Source organism: Cheilinus undulatus, linkage group 10, assembly GCF_018320785.1.
Source record: "Cheilinus undulatus linkage group 10, ASM1832078v1, whole genome shotgun sequence".
Classification (NCBI taxonomy): domain Eukaryota; kingdom Metazoa; phylum Chordata; class Actinopteri; order Labriformes; family Labridae; genus Cheilinus; species Cheilinus undulatus.
Window position 1 is genome coordinate 48,670,125 of NC_054874.1, and position 18,463 is coordinate 48,688,587.

Genomic DNA, 18,463 nt, shown 5'->3' on the forward strand with positions numbered 1-18,463 from the left:
GAAACATTCCATCCTTGCCTTTGAAGATGATGTCATCCTCCAAAGCTAATGAAACATTCCATCCTTGCCTTGTCAGAAGATGTCATCCTCTAAAGCTAATGAAACATCTAAATCTAATGAACCATTCCATCCTCACATTGTAAGATGATGTCATCCTCTAAAGCTAATGAAAAATTCCATCCTAGCCTTTGAGGATGATGTCATCCTCTAAAGCTAATGAAAAATTCCATCCTAGCCTTTGAGGATGATGTCATCCTCTTAAGCTAATGAAACCTTCCATCCTTGCCTTGGAGGATGATTTCATCCTTTAAAGCTAATGAAACATTCCATCCTAGCATTTGAAGATGATGTCATCCTCTAAAGCTAATAAAACATTCCATCCTTGCCTTGGAATATGATGCCATCCTCTAAAGCAAATGAAACATTCCATCCTTGCCCTGAACGATGATGTCATCCTCTAAAGCTCACAAAACATTCCATCCTTGCCTTGAAGAAGTTGTCATCCTCTAAAGCTAATGAAACATTCCATCTTAGCCTTTGAAGATAATGTCATCCTCTAAAGCTAATGAACCATCCATCCTAGCCTTTGAAGATGGTGTCATCCCCTAAAGCTAATAAAACATTGCATCCTTGCATTGAAAGATGATGTCATCTTTTCAAGCTAATGAAAAATTCCATCCTAGCCTTTGAGGATGATGTCATCCTCTAAAGCTAATGAAAAATTCCATCCTAGCCTTTGAGGATGATGTCATCCTCTTAAGCTAATGAAACCTTCCATCCTTGCCTTGGAGGATGATTTCATCCTTTAAAGCTAATGAAACATTCCATCCTAGCATTTGAAGATGATGTCATCCTCTAAAGCTAATAAAACATTCCATCCTTGCCTTGGAATATGATGCCATCCTCTAAAGCAAATGAAACATTCCATCCTTGCCCTGAACGATGATGTCATCCTCTAAAGCTCACAAAACATTCCATCCTTGCCTTGAAGAAGTTGTCATCCTCTAAAGCTAATGAAACATCTAAATCTAATGAACCATTCCATCCTCACATTGTAAGATGATGTCATCCTCTAAAGCTAATGAAAAATTCCATCCTAGCCTTTGAGGATGATGTCATCCTCTTAAGCTAATGAAACCTTCCATCCTTGCCTTGGTGGATGATGTCATCCTTTAAAGCTAATGAAACATTCCATCTTAGCCTTTGAAGATAATGTCATCCTCTAAAGCTAATGAAACATTCCATCTTAGCCTTTGAAGATAATGTCATCCTCTAAAGCTAATGAAACATTCCATCCTAGCCTTTGAAGATGGTGTCATCCCCTAAAGCTAATAAAACATTGCATCCTTGCATTGAAAGATGATGTCATCTTTTCAAGCTAATGAAACATTCCATCCCAGCCTTTGAGGATGATGCCATCCTTTAAAGCTAATGAAACATTCCATCCTAGCACTGGAAGATGATGTCATCCTCCAAATCTAATGAAACATTCCATCCTAGCCTTTGAAGATGATGTCATCCCCTAAAGCTAATGAAACATTCCATCCTAGCATTGGAAGATGATGTCATCCTCCAAATCTAATGAAACATTCCATCCTTGCATTGGAAGATGATTTTATTCTTTAAAGCTAATGAAACATTCCATCCTAGCATTGGAAGATGATGTCATCCTCCAAATCTAATGAAACATTCCATCCTAGCATTGGAAGATGATGTCATCCTCCAAATCTAATGAAACATTCCATCCTTGCATTGGAAGATGATTTTATTCTTTAAAGCTAATGAAACATTCCATCCTAGCTGTTGAAGATGCTGTCATCCTTTAAAGCTAATGCAAAGCCTTTTCAGCATAGATGTGATATTGAGAAAATCAACCATTATGAAGCTCTACTACTTAGTTCTTAAATTCTAAGTACAAGTTCTCAAGTTTTGCCCTATGGTCTGTGACCAGCTCTTGGGAATACATCAGTACGTCTTACTAGTAGAACTAGAAACCTGAAAATGCCTAAAAGAACTACTAGTTTTGCTCTACAAATATTCCTAGTCGGGTATTCGAGTGTGAATTTGGAATGTAAAATATAACTTGATGTGTGAACTTCACTAAAACAGACTTTTTAGGGACAACCCATCTCATATGAACCTTTAAAAATCTTATAACATGACACAGTATGTTACATGATCAAAATGCATTCAGTACAGATACAAATAATCAATACTACAGTTTTCAGATACATTCTTGATTATTTTTTTAATTCTCAGATTGTGTGGAGCTTCTTTGTCCTCCTGTTTTTATTGTGACAGTTTAAACACACAGACTCTCCCTGTAATTAGCTGCTTAGTGAATAAATCTTGTGTCTGTTTGAACAAAGACTGTACCTGCTGACTTTGGCCACTAGATGTCAGTGTTGGGCAGTGAAACTCTTTACTACACTCATTAGAGAACACAAACAGATATTTAAGTTAAATATGAAGTCAAATTCATAATGTGATAATACTACTGAAGCTTTTCTTACAGGTCGACACTCAAACACTTTATAAAGATATTTAACGTTGGTTTGAAACAAAGAGACAAAAATAAAGATTTCTCTACTTGAGTTTACTGAATGTAACTTGAATTTTTTATTGAAAAACTTTTTCTAATTGCTTGAAACCAATTATTGGAAGCCACCTGAGCCACTGTAAGACTATTTTGTTTTGTCATAGAGGCAGATTGTATAACATCATACCTCTTTATGGTCCCTTATTATTAAAGATTAGGGATTTAATGTTTGTATTGGGTAGTTTTGTTTCACTATTGAAACTCATAGGCTGTCTATGAATGGATGTAGCAAATTTTTTATCTATCCAAAAATTTTCTCCCTTTTTTCTTTTGCATGGATTTTCCCCTGCTATCATCTGTCCTTGGAGGGGTCCTGACCCACATGTTGAGAAACCACTAGTGTGCAGTATCATTGACACAAACTGCACAGAAGTTATGCAAAGATTCTGATTCAAAAGTCCAAATTATTGATAGTTCTGATTTAACTTTTTTTAAAAGGTAAAATACTTAAAATGAGCCCAAAATTCACCAAGGATTACATTCAGTTCTGTCATCCTAATGTAGAGGTAGAAACTTTAGTTTCTGTAGTCATTAAAAGCAGTGGAGTCACCACACAGGGGAAAAGATCAGACAGCAGAGGCCCTGGTTTCTTGTATTTATTTGAATGTGAGTGAAATAATGTTTTCTTTTTTTAATAGGAATATTATGAAGGTTAAAAATCCCCTGTGATGTTTCTGCATCCTGGTTCCAGTCTTGGTTTATGGAGTGGTGACGACATCCAGACCAGCAGGGGGCGCTGTAGACTCTGTTATGAGAACTAAACTCTGTAAAAACAGCCGATCATGAGTAAAACCTACTTTGAAATGTCTCAGCTGGTTTATTTCTCACTGAATTCACGTGAAACAAACTTGAGCTGGTACTTTTATTGCCTTTTAACTTTATTTTTGGCTTTGGTGATAAACAGTGAAAAGGCAAGAGAGAATTAAAGTTTAAAGGATCTGGTCCTGGTCTTCAGTTTTAGTCTGAATCTTCCAGACTGCACTCTTCCTCCTGTCTGCTGATGTTTCATTTCTTATTATCTCAAGCTTCTGCCTTAACTCTGCTTTTTTAACCTTTTTATCAGTTACAAAAATATTCTTTTATCATGCAAAGTAGCACTCAAAATTCAGACGACACTGTAAATCTGACATCATACCTGTTATAAAGTATGAGAGACAGTAGCTTAAGACTGTGTGAATAAATGTTGAATGGACCTGAGGTGTTTCTAGTCACCTTACAGTGATTTCACATGTCGGCCATCATCAGCCTATCACACCCAGTCATTCAGACTGAATGGTAAACATGGACAAACCTTACAGCACAAACATCTAAAACAAACGTTGCTTTATCACAAATGAGCCCAGAGATAAACCCAGAGAATGGCCCCTGATAAACCCAGAGAATGGCTCCTGATAAACCCAGAGAATGGCCCCCGATAAACCCAGAGAATGGCCCCCGATAAACCCAGAGAATGGCCCCCGATAAACCCAGAGAATGGCCCCCGATAAACCCAGAGAATGGCCCCCGATAAACCCAGAGAATGGCCCCCGATAAACCCAGAGAATGGCCCCTGATAAACTCAGAGAATGGCCCCTGATAAACCCAGAGAATGGCCCCTGATAAACTCAGAGAATGGGCCCCTGATAAACCCAGAGAATGGCCCCTGATAAACTCAGAGAATGGGCCCCTGATAAACCCAGAGAATGGCCCCTGATAAACTCAGAGAATGGCCCCTGATAAACCCAGAGAATGGCCCCTGATAAACTCAGAGAATGGGCCCCTGATAAACCCAGAGAATGGCCCCTGATAAACTCAGAGAATGGGCCCCTGATAAACCCAGAGAATGGCCCCTGATAAACTCAGAGAATGGGCCCCTGATAAACCCAGAGAATGGCCCCTGATAAACTCAGAGAATGGGCCCCTGATAAACCCAGAGAATAGCCCCTGATAAACCTAGAGAATGGCCCCTGATAAACCCAGAGAATGGCCCCTGATAAACTCAGAGAATGGGCCCCTGATAAACCCAGAGAATGGCCCCTGATAAACTCAGAGAATGGGCCCCTGATAAACCCAGAGAATGGCCCCTGATAAACTCAGAGAATGGCCCCTGATAAACCCAGAGAATGGCCCCTGATAAACTCAGAGAATGGCCCCTGATAAACCCAGAGAATGGCCCCTGATAAACTCAGAGAATGGCCCCTGATAAACCCAGAGAATGGCCCCTGATAAACTCAGAGAATGGGCCCCTGATAAACCCAGAGAATGGCCCCTGATAAACTCAGAGAATGGGCCCCTGATAAACCCAGAGAATGGCCCCTGATAAACTCAGAGAATGGGCCCCTGATAAACCCAGAGAATAGCCCCTGATAAACCTAGAGAATGGCCCCTGATAAACCCAGAGAATGGCCCCTGATAAACTCAGAGAATGGGCCCCTGATAAACCCAGAGAATGGCCCCTGATAAACCCAGAGAATGGGCTCCTGATAAACCCAGACAGCGCCCCCTAATAGACGGCTTTGATTGGTTGTTTAGCAGACAGCTGGTTCTCCCTGTTTAAAGCAAACTTTCTGCCTCCTAGTGGAGTATTTATGAACTGCACGTGTTCAGCTGAATTCTGAAATTCTCAGGAAAATGATCTCACTGATGATGCAGATGTCTGAAAACATGCATAAATATGAGTCATTTGTCTTTATGGGGTTAAATGTCTGCTGTTTTACAGCCTCGTACTCATCAGTGATAATAAACATCCTCTGACATAAGCTGGACAAATATACATAACTATTATGTTGACTTAAGCATTTTTGACCCCCCGCCAGGGTCTCTGTACCTGTCAGTGTCTCCTCCCCCCTCTCTCTCTCTCTCTCTCTCTCTCTCCCTCTACTCTCTCTCTCCTCTCTCTCTCTCCTCAGTCTTGCTGCTGCCTCTCAGACGGTAACAGCCCTCTCGCCTCGCCTCTCCTTCTCTCATCGTCTCTCGCGCTTTCTCTCCTTTTCTACCTGCCTCCCCCCTCCCTCCCTCTCTCCCTCCATCCCTCCCCCCTCTCTCGGTGTGGACATGTTTCGGAGATGAGGCTCAGAAATGTCTCCTTCCTGACGGTTTTGTTGTTCGGGCTGTGCGGGCTGGTCTCCCTGTCCTGGTACACAGCCTTCAGCAGCTCCAGAGGTAAGACCCAAACCCCGTCCGAGCGAGCGTGCGCGTGCGTGCGTCCACAGTGCGTGTGTTTGTGTCACGGCGGGGCTGCAGAGCAGTCTCTCGGTGCAGCTCTGCTTTGTGTCTTTGTGGATGTTGCAGAGATGTGGAGACAGACTGCAGGAGCAGAGGCTCTGGAGGTAAAGGAAGCGCTTGATTTGGGGTCCGTTTCGTGCCATTTGAGTGGGTCCACATGCATGACAGTTGGGGTGTAGAAAGGGGGGAGGGCCTGGTGTGGTTTTGTTGCAGCTTCAGTTTGTCTTGAAGAAAAAAAAAACACATGATGCTGATGAGAGAAGAGCTCCAGCTGGAAGGTAGTCAGGGGTGCGCTTGTTTTCTGACACAAACCAGCTGAAGGGAGAGGGGCTAGAGGAAAAAGAATGTTTGATTCTGTCGCAGAGAAAGCACAAGTTGCTTGTGCATGAGAGGGGGAGCTCCAAAAGGGAGCGCTTGATTTTTAACATAACAACCCGGGAACCAGCTTACCTGCACAAGTTTGTTTCTCTGCAACCCATTCTGCCACTTCAACCTGGACCTTTGGATGTGATGCATCACAAATCAAGCGCTCCCTTCATTACCTCACTGCTGGAGCTCCCCTCCTCATGCACAAGCACCTTGTGTTTCCTCTGCAACAAAATCAAACAAACCCACCCTACTCTTACTCCATGTAGCCACTCTCTGTGTCACAAAACAAGCGCTCCTTCAATTACCCCATGAGGAGATGTTCCTGCAGCACTTTCCCTTGCTGCAACAAAATCAAACTAACCCCTCTTTTTCAGCAATTATTCATCTCCTGTGGTTCATCTTAGATCAAGCGCCTCCTTCTTTTCCTCAGGTGTTGGAGCGTCTTGTGCATCTTTTATCCTTTTTATTCTACTTCTGCTCCAATCCCCTCTCACCTCAGTATCCACCTCTCTTGTGCAGTTGCCAGCTGGTTCATCCCAAACCAAGCGCTCCCTCGATTAACCCATGAGATTGAATATGACGAGGGGAGCTCCAGCAGTGAGGTAATGAAGGGAGCGTTTGGTTTGTGATAAACCAGCTGCAAGAAGGGGGCCAAAGGTGTAAGGATGATAGATTCTGTTGCCGTGATAACTCAGGAAGGGGGAGCACTTCATTTTTTTAACGCATGACAACCAATGGACCTGATAACACAACCACAGTTCCCTGCAACCAAATCACCCTTTCTCTCCATGTGCCACTTCAACCTGGACCTTTGGACGTGATGCATCACAAATCAAGCGCTCCCATCATTACCTCACTGCTGGAGCTCCCCTCTTCACTCAGAAGCACCTTGTGTTTCCTCTGCAACAACATCAAACAAACCCAACCTTTCCACTCCATCAAGCCCCACGATTATGAGCTGTGTGAGGTGGGTTTAAAAACAAGCGCCCCCTTTGTTACCTCATGATGTTGTGTTCCCTTTATATTCTCATTTACTACAAAAAAGTGTGGCTGCAGCCATCTCACCATGTCCTACTGCAATTATCTATCTACTGTGGTGCAGCACAAATCAAGTAGACCCCTCTCAGTCTCCATCTCTAACTGGAATGTGATGAATCACTAACCAAGCGCTCCCTTCATTAACCTCAGAACCTGCTTACCTCACTGCTGGAGCTCCCCTCTTCATGCAGAAGCACTTTGTGCTTTCTCTGCGACACAATCAAACAAACCCACCCACTCTTACTCCACATAGTGCTCCTTTTGTGTCACAAAACAAGCGCTCCCCTATTGGTTTTATGTTCCTTTCCTTCAATGACAGCATTTAGCACAACAAAACACAGCTGCAAGAAAACGCCCCTCTTTTGTGTCACAAAACAAGCGCTCCCTGCCTTATCTTATGAGGATACATTACTTCACAATGACAGCAGCAATTCCTCGTGTTATTCCCTGCAACAAAATCAAACAAACCCATCTTTTCCCCTCCACTCAGGCAAGTCAAAAACAAGCGCTCCCTTAATAACATCATGAATTTGCATTCTTGTATAATCACATTTTCAGAGAAAAAGTCTGCCTGCAGCCAACTCAACTGTGCTATCCTGACAATATTCATTTTTAGTTATGGAGCACAAATCAAGCACTCCCTTCATCAGCCTCAGAACCTGCTTACCTGCACGGCCACCTTCCCTGAAACCAAATCAAACCAACCCCTCCTCTCTCCATCTGCCACTTCCACCTGCACCTGTGGATATGATGCATCACAAATCAAGCGCTCCCATCATTACCTCACTGCTGGAGCTCCCCTCTTCATGCAGAAGCACCTGCAACACAATTAAACAAACCCACCCCACTCTCACTCCATATAGCCCCTCATTCATGTCAGAAAACAAGCGCTCCCTGCCTTATCTTATGAGGATACATAACTTTACAATTACAGCAAAGTTCCTTGTGTTTTTCCCTGCAACAAAATCAAACAAACCCATCTTTTCCCCTCCACTCAGGCGAGTCAAAAACAAGCGCTCCCTTAATAACATCATGAATTTGCATTCCTTTTATAATCACATTTTCTGCAAAAAAAGTCTGCCTGCAGCCAACTCAACTGTGCTATCCTGACAATATTCATTTTTTGTCATGGAGCACAAACCAAGCGCTCCCTTCATCAGCCTCAGAACCTGCTTACCTGAACAGCCACCTTTCCCTGCAATCAAATCAAACCAACCCCTCCTCTAACCATCTGCCACTTCCACCTGCACCTGTGGATGTGATGCATTACAAATCAAGCGCTCCCGTCATTACCTCACTGCTGGAGCTCCCCTCTTCATGCAGAAGCACCTGTAACACAAACAAACCCACCGCACTCTTACTCCACATAGTGCTCCTCTTGTGTCACAAAACAAGCGCTCCCTCATTAGTTTTATGTTCTATCGCTTCGATGTCAGCATTTATCACGACACACATTTGCAGAAATACCAAACTAACCCCTCTTTTACAGCAATCCCTTCTCTCCTGTGTTGCATTTTAAATCAAGCGCTCCCTTCTTTACCTCAGGAGTTGGATTGTCTCTTACCCTTCTGTCCTGTAAATTCTAGCTTTATCACACCTCCTCTCACCTCAGTATTCACCTCCCTTTATGGCTGCCAGCTGATCTATCCCAAACCAAGCGCTCCCTTGAGGGATTTGATTTGCTTACAGGGACAGCTGGGGGTGCAGGTGAGCAAGCTCTTGAATTAATGAAGAGTTGGGTTGTCATGCAACAAAAATCAAGCGCTCCCTTCGTGAGCTCACTGCTGAATCTCCCCTCTTCATGCAGAAGTTCCTTGTGTGTTTACCTCTAAAACAGAATCAAACAAACCCGCCTTTTTCCTTTCACTCAGGTGGGTTAAAACAAGTGCTCCCTTTAACCTCATGATGTAAAGTTTTTTTTTTTAAATCTCATTTTCTGAGATAAAGAGTGCCTGCAACCAACTCACCTGTCCTCTCCTGCATCTATACATCTCTTGTTATGCAGTGCAAACCAAGCGCACCCTTCATCAATGTCAGATCCTGCTGGACCTTTGGATGTGATGCATCACAAATCAAGCGCTCCCCTCATTAACTCACCCCTCGAGCTCTCCTCCTCATGCCCCATCAGCTTGTGCTTCCTTTGCAACAAAATCAAACTAACCCCACCTTTTCAAGAATTATTTATCTCCTGTGTTGCATCTTAGATCAAGGGCTTTTTATCCCAAACCAAGCGCTCACTTGATTAACCCATGTGGCTGCTTGGTGCTTGAATATGACAAGGGGAGCTCTTGCACTGAAGGAGCGCTTGATTTGTGATGCTTCACACCCCACAGTCTAGGTCGAAGTAGCAGATGCAGCGGAAGAAATGAGGAGGTGTGAGTTTGATTTGGTTGCAGAGAAACGTGGCTGTGCAGGTAAACAGATTCTGAGGTTAATCAAGGGAGCGCTTGCTTTGTGAGTCATCAGATTTCACCTCCAAGGAGGGGTGGAGATAGAGATGTAGTACTTGATTTGTGATGCATCATGGGAGATGAAGGACTGTAGAATTTTTAACTTACTTTTTGTAGGAAATTTGATAGTAAAAAAGTCACATCTTGAGGTTATTAGGGGAGCACTTGTTTTTTAACCCACCTCAGACCAGCTCACATAAGAGGGACTAAATGGTGGTGGAGATGGGGTCTGTTTGATTTTTGTAGCAGAGAAAACACAAGAATCGTCTGCGTGAAGAGGAGAAATTCAGCAGTGAGGTAATAAAGGGAGTGCTTGCTCACCTGCATCCCCAGCTGTCCCTGTAAGCAAATCGAACCCCTCAAGGGAGCGCTTGGTTTGGGATAGATCAGCTGGCAGTTGTAAAGAGAGGTGGATATAGGTGCGAGGGGGCGGAGTTGGACAAAAATGCGCCAACTCCAGTTGAAGTGGAGGGAGCGCTTGATTTAAGATGCAACGATGAAGAGGATTAATTGGGGTTAGTTTGATTTATTGCAGCCGTGCAACATTTCCTCAAAATATAAGGGAGCGCTTGTTTTGTGAATCAACAGAAGGGCTACATGGAGTAAGATTTGTGTGGGTTTGTTTGATTTTGTTGCAAAGGAAACAAGGTGCTTCGGCATGAGGAGGGGAGCTCACGCAGTGACCTAATGAAGGGAACGCTTGATTTGTGATGCTTCACATCTCATAGTCTAGGTTGAAGTGGCAGATGAAGCGGGGGAAACGGGGAGGGGTTGGTTTGATTTGGTTGCAGAGAAAGGTGGCTGTGCAGGTAAACAGATTCTGAGGTTATTGAAGGGAGCGCTTGGTTTGTGAGTCATCAGATTTCACCTCCAAGGAGGGGTGGAGATAGAGATGTAGTACTTGATTTGTGATGCATCATGGGAGATGAATGATTGCTGGAGTGAAGGGTGAGTTGGTTGCAGACACATTTTGATGGATGATGTGATTGTAGAGGGAACACAACATCATGAGGGTATTAAGGGAGCGCTTGTTTTTTAACCCACTTCACACCAGCTCACATGAGAGAGGCTGAGCGGGTGAGATTGGGGAAGTTTGGCTGACACTGTTGCAGAAAAGCAGAAGAATCTTCTGCATTATATAAAAAGATAAGAGCAGCAAGGAAGGTTTTAATGGAAAGTTTGAAGAGCTGAGCTCCAAAAATCAATAAGTAATGATTTCATAATGTACTCTTGAGTTTCGTGACCATAATGACTCCATAGATCACTGCTACATCTGCTGTGGTGATTTCAGTTCAGCTCTGCTCCTTGTCCGTTAGATTGTGGTCTTTTACAGCAGTGGTTCTCAACCTTGGGGTTGGGACCCCATAGGGGATCGCGAGACATTGAGAGGGGGTCCCCGGATGCCTTAAAGAAACAAAGAATATTTTTAAAATTACACTCTTGCCACTTTACATCAATTTTGCCAGATTTTTACCCGTTTTCATCACATCTTCCGACCAATTTTGGCACATTTTTGCCACTCAAAGCCCATTTTTGACAAATTTTAAATCCTGCCCGTTTTTGCCCCTTCGAACCAATTCTTGCCACTTTCTGCCTATTATAGGCTCTGTTATTGCCCCATTAACCTCTCTTTACTACTTTTTATGCCATTTTTAACCACATTTCACTATTTGATATGACCGTTTTGCCAGTTTAAAGCATTTCAGCCAATTTCTGCCTCAGCAAACCCTTTAATGCCAGTTTATAGCAATTTTTCATCCTATTTAACCAAATTTCCATCTATTTTTGCCACTTATGGCCACTTCAGCCAATATTTAATCTTCTTTTACCACTTTATATGCCAGTTTTTGCCACTCTAACCCATATGTGCCATTTTTGGGTGATTTTTTGCCACTTTTATGTATTTTTTTTACACTTCTAACCCATTTCTGCTACTTTTAAAATCCAATTTCACCACCTTATCCACCATTTTTTTTGCCATTATTAACCCATTTTAATTCTGTTTTTAAGAAAAGGAATTTATTCTTTTAGAGGACTACACAAATAAATAAAGAAAATACTTGTTTCTTTGATAAAAGTGGTTATTATTCAGGTTAAATAAAAAATATGGATACCAGAGCTTCACTTCACAATGGACCATGGTTTTGCTGACCCCCAGTTTGATTGTGCCCCAGAAAGCTCTCCCCTTTATCCCCCCTGATGAGCAGCCCTGTCTGCCCTGCACATGTTCATGGCTGTGTTTAGGCACCTTCAGCTACAGTGGGGGTCCCCGGTCTTTGGCCCCTTTATTTTGGGGGTCATGAGCTGAAAAGGTTGAGAAGCACTGTTTTACAGGACATAACACTATCAACACTGGTGCTGTCGCCAGTAATCAAGAAGTTGCTTCTTATTCTCTGGAGTCCATCTAACTCAGTGATACTCAATGCGTGGCTCTTTTGTGATGATCTGTGGCTCTTTTGTGATGATTTGTGGCTCTTTTGTGAAACAAAATGTTTGTGAAACAAAATGTTTCTTAATTTGAAACATTATTCCCCAGGAAACCTTAAAAATGGAAACTTTGACCTCAGAAATTACCCATTAATCACATTAACCAGTTTGTTTTCCACACTCATACAGTGGGTTTTAATGGTCAGACTTAATTGTCAGTCTTTATTTTTCAATTTCCATTGCCATAATTTGCACATTTTTGTCCCTGTCTTTCATTTTTTGCCACTTTTAATCCATTTCTGCTGCTTTTAGCCACTTTTTACCACTTCTTGTCGCAACATTTTGACCTTTTTCCCGCTTTTATCCAATTTTTGCCATATTTCATCAGTTTCAGCCACTTTTTATCCTGCATCTTTGCAATTTTTTTGCCCATTTAAGCTACCTTTTGCTATTAAATGCCAATTTTTTCCCCAATTTTCCCAACTTTTTACAGCTTTTTGCCCATTTTGGTCCATTTTCACTCATTCTTTGCAGCTTTTTGACCACCTGTGACTCAATTTTGGCCACTTTTCACCCAGATTTCTCCGTTGTATGTCTATTTTGCCCCTTTTCCCCTCATTTTTTTGCCACTTTTTTGCTGCATTTTGACCTTTTTTGCCACCTTTCACTTATTTTCACTGCCACTTTAACCATTTTTGCCACTTTTCACCACTTAGATTGTGGCAATTGCAGAGGCATGTTTTTTTTTTCAACAGTTTGGCTCTTTGGCTGAGCAGGGTTGAGTAACGCTAATCTAACTTTATGCATCATGTTTACTATCATTGCCATGGCTGTGTTTGTTGTACTTCCTCCTTCCGTCAGCTTGCTTCCTGATGGTTATCGTTCTGTTTCATAACAGTCCTACTCATGCCTGCTCAGCTGTCCTTGGTGTTCCCCCCACAGAAACAGGTCTTCTGATCGGACAGAGTGACCATTTTTAATATTTGCTGTCACAATTTGGACAGCAGATCATGGCGGGTAAAATCCCCACACACCACTGGAAAGTCTGTCAAAGTTATCTTTAGAACCATCTGGCCTTTATTGACTCTGTTTGGGAGAGGAAATCAGGCCCAAATGGCGTAATTGTGGACTTGAGACAGTATGCAGGACCTTGTATGCAGTTTTGATGGTTAAAAATTGTCATGTCTGGCCATTCATTTAAAAACATGGAGATTTAATTTTAGTTCCCATGGCTCGGCTGTCTGCAGAGCCAGTGGGAGGGAACGCCATGAAACAGGAAGTAGAGTTTATTGTAATGCCTTTTTATTGCACTTCTGTGGAGGAAATCTACTTAGGGTGTGTTTGGATTCAGAATCGAGAGGATCAGTTCTTCATTAAGAGGGTGTGTTTCATTTATGATCCGTTACAGCCCTGGAGGGGAGGAGGAGATGGTTAAAAGATTTTATATTTTGTTTAACCTCTGCAGCGTGAGCAGCTGATGGTTTAACCCTCAGGTTATCAGCACGCTGCACTCAGCGGCCTCCAGAGAATAGGAGCGCTTGATTTATGATGCATTACATGCCTGAGTAGGGACGGGTTTGTTTTGTGTTTTTGTCACATGTGGATGTTTACACTCGCTGTGAGCTGTGTGTCAGCTGCAGGCCCAGGGAGCGCTTGTTTTAAGACCCTTTACAGCCAGTGAGAAGGGATGAACAAGGCGTAACTTTTGTTCTGCAGCTGTTAGGAAACATCACTCCGATGAAAAAGGAGCGCTTGGATCCTGATTCGTCACCCAGCAGGGAGCCAGCTGCAGCTGTTGTGCAGCAGATGTTGTCTGAAGCTTTACTCCACTGTGTTTGGCGCGTTTTTGGCAGAACGGTGGAGACAAGAGCAAAGGGAGCGCTTGTTTTGTGTCATGATTCATGCTGGGTACAAAGGAGAGGTGTTTAGGTTTGCAGTGTGAAAATGTTTGTGGTTTGCATGAAGTTCAGCTGAGAAATCAGATCCTGAAGCCTCTGAGGATCAGCAGCTTTAGAGGGTAGTGCTTGGTTTTTACAGCAGCGCACAGCAGAGGGGAGGAGTTAGATGGTAGGAGGCAACTTTCAGGCAAATAAAGGTGCTTGCTTTGCCTCATTTCCTTATTTAAATGCCTGTTATTTACTGAAAACAGCATGCATAGATAGTTTTGGTTCTTCTTTAGTTGGTGGGTGTGTCAGATGTTTTAACCAACCAGCAGAAAAAAGTCTCTCCTTTTTGAAAAACAACAGTGACTGTGTGGCATACATGATCTTTAAATGCACCAACATATATTTTTACATGCATTCAATTCAGCTTAGTGTGAGCTGTGCACATTTAACCCCGTGTGAGAGGAGATGTCAGGAATTGTTGCAGCTTTTTAAATTTTGTTTGCTGTTGTGAGACTAAAGTAGTAAAACATGCAAGTGTGCTTTCAGCTCAAGTATGTGTATTACATAAAAGAGACAATAAAACAGTCCTATAAAAGGAAAGGACAAGTCCTGATAAGTGGAAGTAAGAGGCTGCACCTGAAAACCAGTCTGCCAGCTTTGATCCCATTAGACAGTGATGTAGTAAACCTCCAACCCGGCTTTGTTTATCAGTTTGACCCACCCACCCACCCACCCACCACCCACCCACCCACCCACCCACCCACCTACCACCCATGTACCCACCCACCTACCCACCCACCCACCCACCCACCCACCCACCCACCTACCTACTCCACCCACCTACCTACCCACCCACCCCACCCACCTACCCACCTGCCACCTACCCACCCACCCACCCACCCACCCACTGCCCACCCACCCACCCACCCACCCACCCACCCACCCACCCACCACCCACCCACCCACCCACCCACCCACCCACCCACCCACCCACTGCACCCACCTCCACCACCCACCCACCCACCCACCACCCACCCACCCACCTACCCACCTGCCACCCACCCACCCACCCACCCACCCACCCACCCACTCCACCCACCCACCCACCCACCCACCCACCCACCTGCCTCCACCCACCCACCTGCACCACCCACCCACCACCACCCACCTACCCACCCACCCAACCCACCCACCCCCTGCACCCACCTACCTACCCACCTACCCACCTACCCACCTACCCACCTACCCACCTACCTACCTACCTACCTACCTACCCACCTACCCACCTACCTACCTACCCACCTACCCACCTACCTACCTACCCACCTACCCACCTACCCACCTACCTACCTATGTACCCACCTACCTCCCTAACTACCTACCCACCTACCCACCTACCTATGTACCCACCTACCTACCTACCTACCTACCTACCCACCTACCCACCTACCTACCTACTTACCTACCTCCCTAACTACCTACCCACCTACCCACCTACCCACCTACCTACCTACGTACCCACCTACCTACCTACCCACCTACCCACCTACCCACCTACCTATGTACCCACCTATCTACCTACCTACCTGAATTCCTATCTACTTACCTACCTACCTTCCTACCAACCTACCTACATTCCTGTCTACTTACCTACCTACCTACCTACCTTCCTACCTACCTTCCTACCTACATTCCTACCTTCCTTCCTTCCTACCTACCTACCTACCTACCTTCCTACCTACCAACCACCTACCCTCATTGATGTTTTTGTAGAGGTCGCCCCCTGCTGGAAGTCTTCCAGCCCACAAATCTCTGTGATGTTAAGAATTCATTCCCAGTGGGATTAGACTGAAAGTTCGGACGTATCAGGGATTCATCCATCATTTAATGTCACACACACCTCAGTCACTCCTACACCGTCACTCCCATCACGCTCCTCTGCTCTCTGGCCGGATGAAGGCGCGTTCCTGCCGCAGGGCGCTGATTGATTCCCACACTGATGGCAGTTAACCAGGAGGAGTATGTATGTGTGGCGTTACTCAGAGTAAATGAGTCCAGTCAGTGAAGGTGCGTTTGATTTATTGGCTCCTCTGAGACTGCAGCAGTGATGTCATGTTAACAGCAGTGGAGTCTAAGGTCAACTTGCTTTAATCCTGCTCTCTGATTGGCCGGAATGTGTGTGTGTGAGAGAGTTGTGAGTTTTAACATCTGTAGAGGTTATTTAATACACAGGTATTAAGATAAATCTGCTGTTTTAATGTTTTAAAGTGATAAATGTCTGAGCTGGTCTAGCTTTCTTCTAATTTACCGACTACTCAGACACTGCAGGAACAGTTACCCAGTCACACCAATGCTGAAGATCCATCAGAGCTCTGGCTGGATCAGACCACACGGATAAAACAATCAAAACATCTCTTATGATGTTAGCTTGTTAGCTTTAGATTTAGCTATGTAGCTACATTATCTATGTCTCTAACATAGCTTTTTTTTATTTTATCTTTAGATTTAGCTACAAAACTTCATTATCTATGTATCTAACTCTAGCTTTGTTAGCTTTAGCCTTAGCTACATAGCTATATTATCTATATATCTAACATAGCTTTGTTATCTTTAGCCTTAGCTACATAGCTACATAATCTATGTATCTGATGTAGCTTAGTTAGCCTTAGCCTTAGCTATGCTTAATGTGTTTGTGTTCTCACTGAGGATGATCTTTCTTCCTGTTAGCAGACTGTTGAGTCGGCTTTATTAAACATGTTATCAGGTCATGACGTCCAGGTTTTAGAATTTCTACTTCCTGTTTTCTGACCTTTACCTTAACCCCTACCCTAGGGTTGAGCCAGTGGTAGCAGGGATAGCCGGGGCTCCCTTTGGGGATTGGATTGGTTTACTGCCATTAATAGCCATTAATAGCCTAAAGGTGAGTATATGACAGTGACCCCACCACATTTATATTTGTCTGTCTGGCCCCCTCCTGCCACAGACCGTCGGTTTAAGGTGGAATACTTCAGGCTAAACACATTTTTAATGAAAACTGGCTGTAAATGACGGAGGTTTTTTAAACAATGGAGGTTTAGTAAATGATGGAGGTTTTTTTAATTGATAGAGGTTTTTTAATTGATGGAGGTTTTTAAATGATGGAGGTTTCCATATATTTTAAGCCCTAATTAAGACATCTTCTTTATGACATTTACTCTGCAGCGTCTGCAGCCCGCCAACGGCCACACGCTCCCACAGTCACAGGATTGGTTTACTACATGCAAACAGCAGACGGCTCATAGCGATTAGATGACGCATCGCCTCTTTCTGCCTGGAAGTGAACACGCTTGGCCTTGTCCTCCTGTCACTCACATCCTGCCTGGTGTTGTGTTACAGTAATAACACTTTTTTCTGGCCTTTCTGCAGCTTTTTTCTTCTGCAGCCAAGAAACGATCTCTAAAATTATTGTCCTATTATTTTCCTTAACTGTACACGCTTATTTATTTATTTATGTTTTTTCTTTAGATCTATTAATAAAACAAGTAGAGACCCTTCATAACTCACATACCAGTCTTTGAATCCGTTTCTGTGCTCACTGTTTACTTCCTGACGATCTTGGCGTGGATGTTTGAAATCTGAAGGACTTGGCTGAATGTGTTTTATTGTCATAGTTGTGCTGGATTGCTCTGATCATTATTTTTAAAACCAAAGAAGAAGAGTGAGAGCGGCGTTGGACAGACAAGTATTGATCCTTGCTGGTTTCTCTGCTCTCCTCTGCTGTGGTTGTGGGAACACATGAATAAACACCTACACATTTAGAGACACACACTTATTTACAGGTGTCATGATACCTACGCCCCTCCTCTTTCATTTTCTTTGTATGTTGATTCTTTGCTCCTCTTCCTCGTCTCCTTCCCATCACTCCTCTCTCGTCTCCTCAGGGTTTGTTTGGTAACGTGAGACGATCTTTGACAGTTTGGTCAATATGAGTGAAACTGAGAGCCCGTCTGCGTGTTCAGCCTGAGTGTTTGTGAGTAATGTGAGCTCTAGATTAACTACGTGATCCTCGCTGCTGTTGGAGGCGTCAGCCACACCGCTAACGGCTCTGAATGTGTTGTTTTACAGAGGGATGCTTTCAGCCGTCTGCTCTGATTGGGATTTGAATAGAAAACCAGATAATTGTTGATTCTGATTACTGAGAAATGAAGAAAAATCAAAAATGTGTTCTACTGGTGAAAGGTCTGGACTGCAGGCAGACCAGTCCAGGACCTGGACTCTTCTTCTTTGAAGCCATGCTGTTGTGATGTATGTGGTATGTGGTTTAGCATGGTCTTGCTGACAGAGACGTTGTCTGGATGGGAGCATATGTTGCTCTAAAAGCTCTCTCTACTTTCCAGCATTGATAGTTCCTTTCCAGATGTCAGAGCTGCCCACGCCATAGGCACTAATGCAACCCCATACCATCAGAGATGCAGGCTTTAGACCTGAGCCAGGAGAACAAGCTGGATGCT

The 18,463-nt window shown here is 43.7% G+C and overlaps 1 protein-coding gene across 1 annotated transcript in view; it reads left to right on the forward strand.

Moving 5' to 3' along the window:
* Positions 1-5,607: 5,607 nt before the first annotated feature.
* mgat4b (alpha-1,3-mannosyl-glycoprotein 4-beta-N-acetylglucosaminyltransferase B) overlaps positions 5,608-18,463 on the forward strand; it is a 133,744-nt gene continuing 120,888 nt past the window's right edge. Inside the window, exon 1 of the mRNA XM_041796865.1 lies at positions 5,608-5,740. Within this exon, the coding sequence (XP_041652799.1) occupies positions 5,644-5,740 (97 nt within the window). The 5' untranslated portion in view covers positions 5,608-5,643. The remainder of the gene's footprint in view (positions 5,741-18,463) is intronic.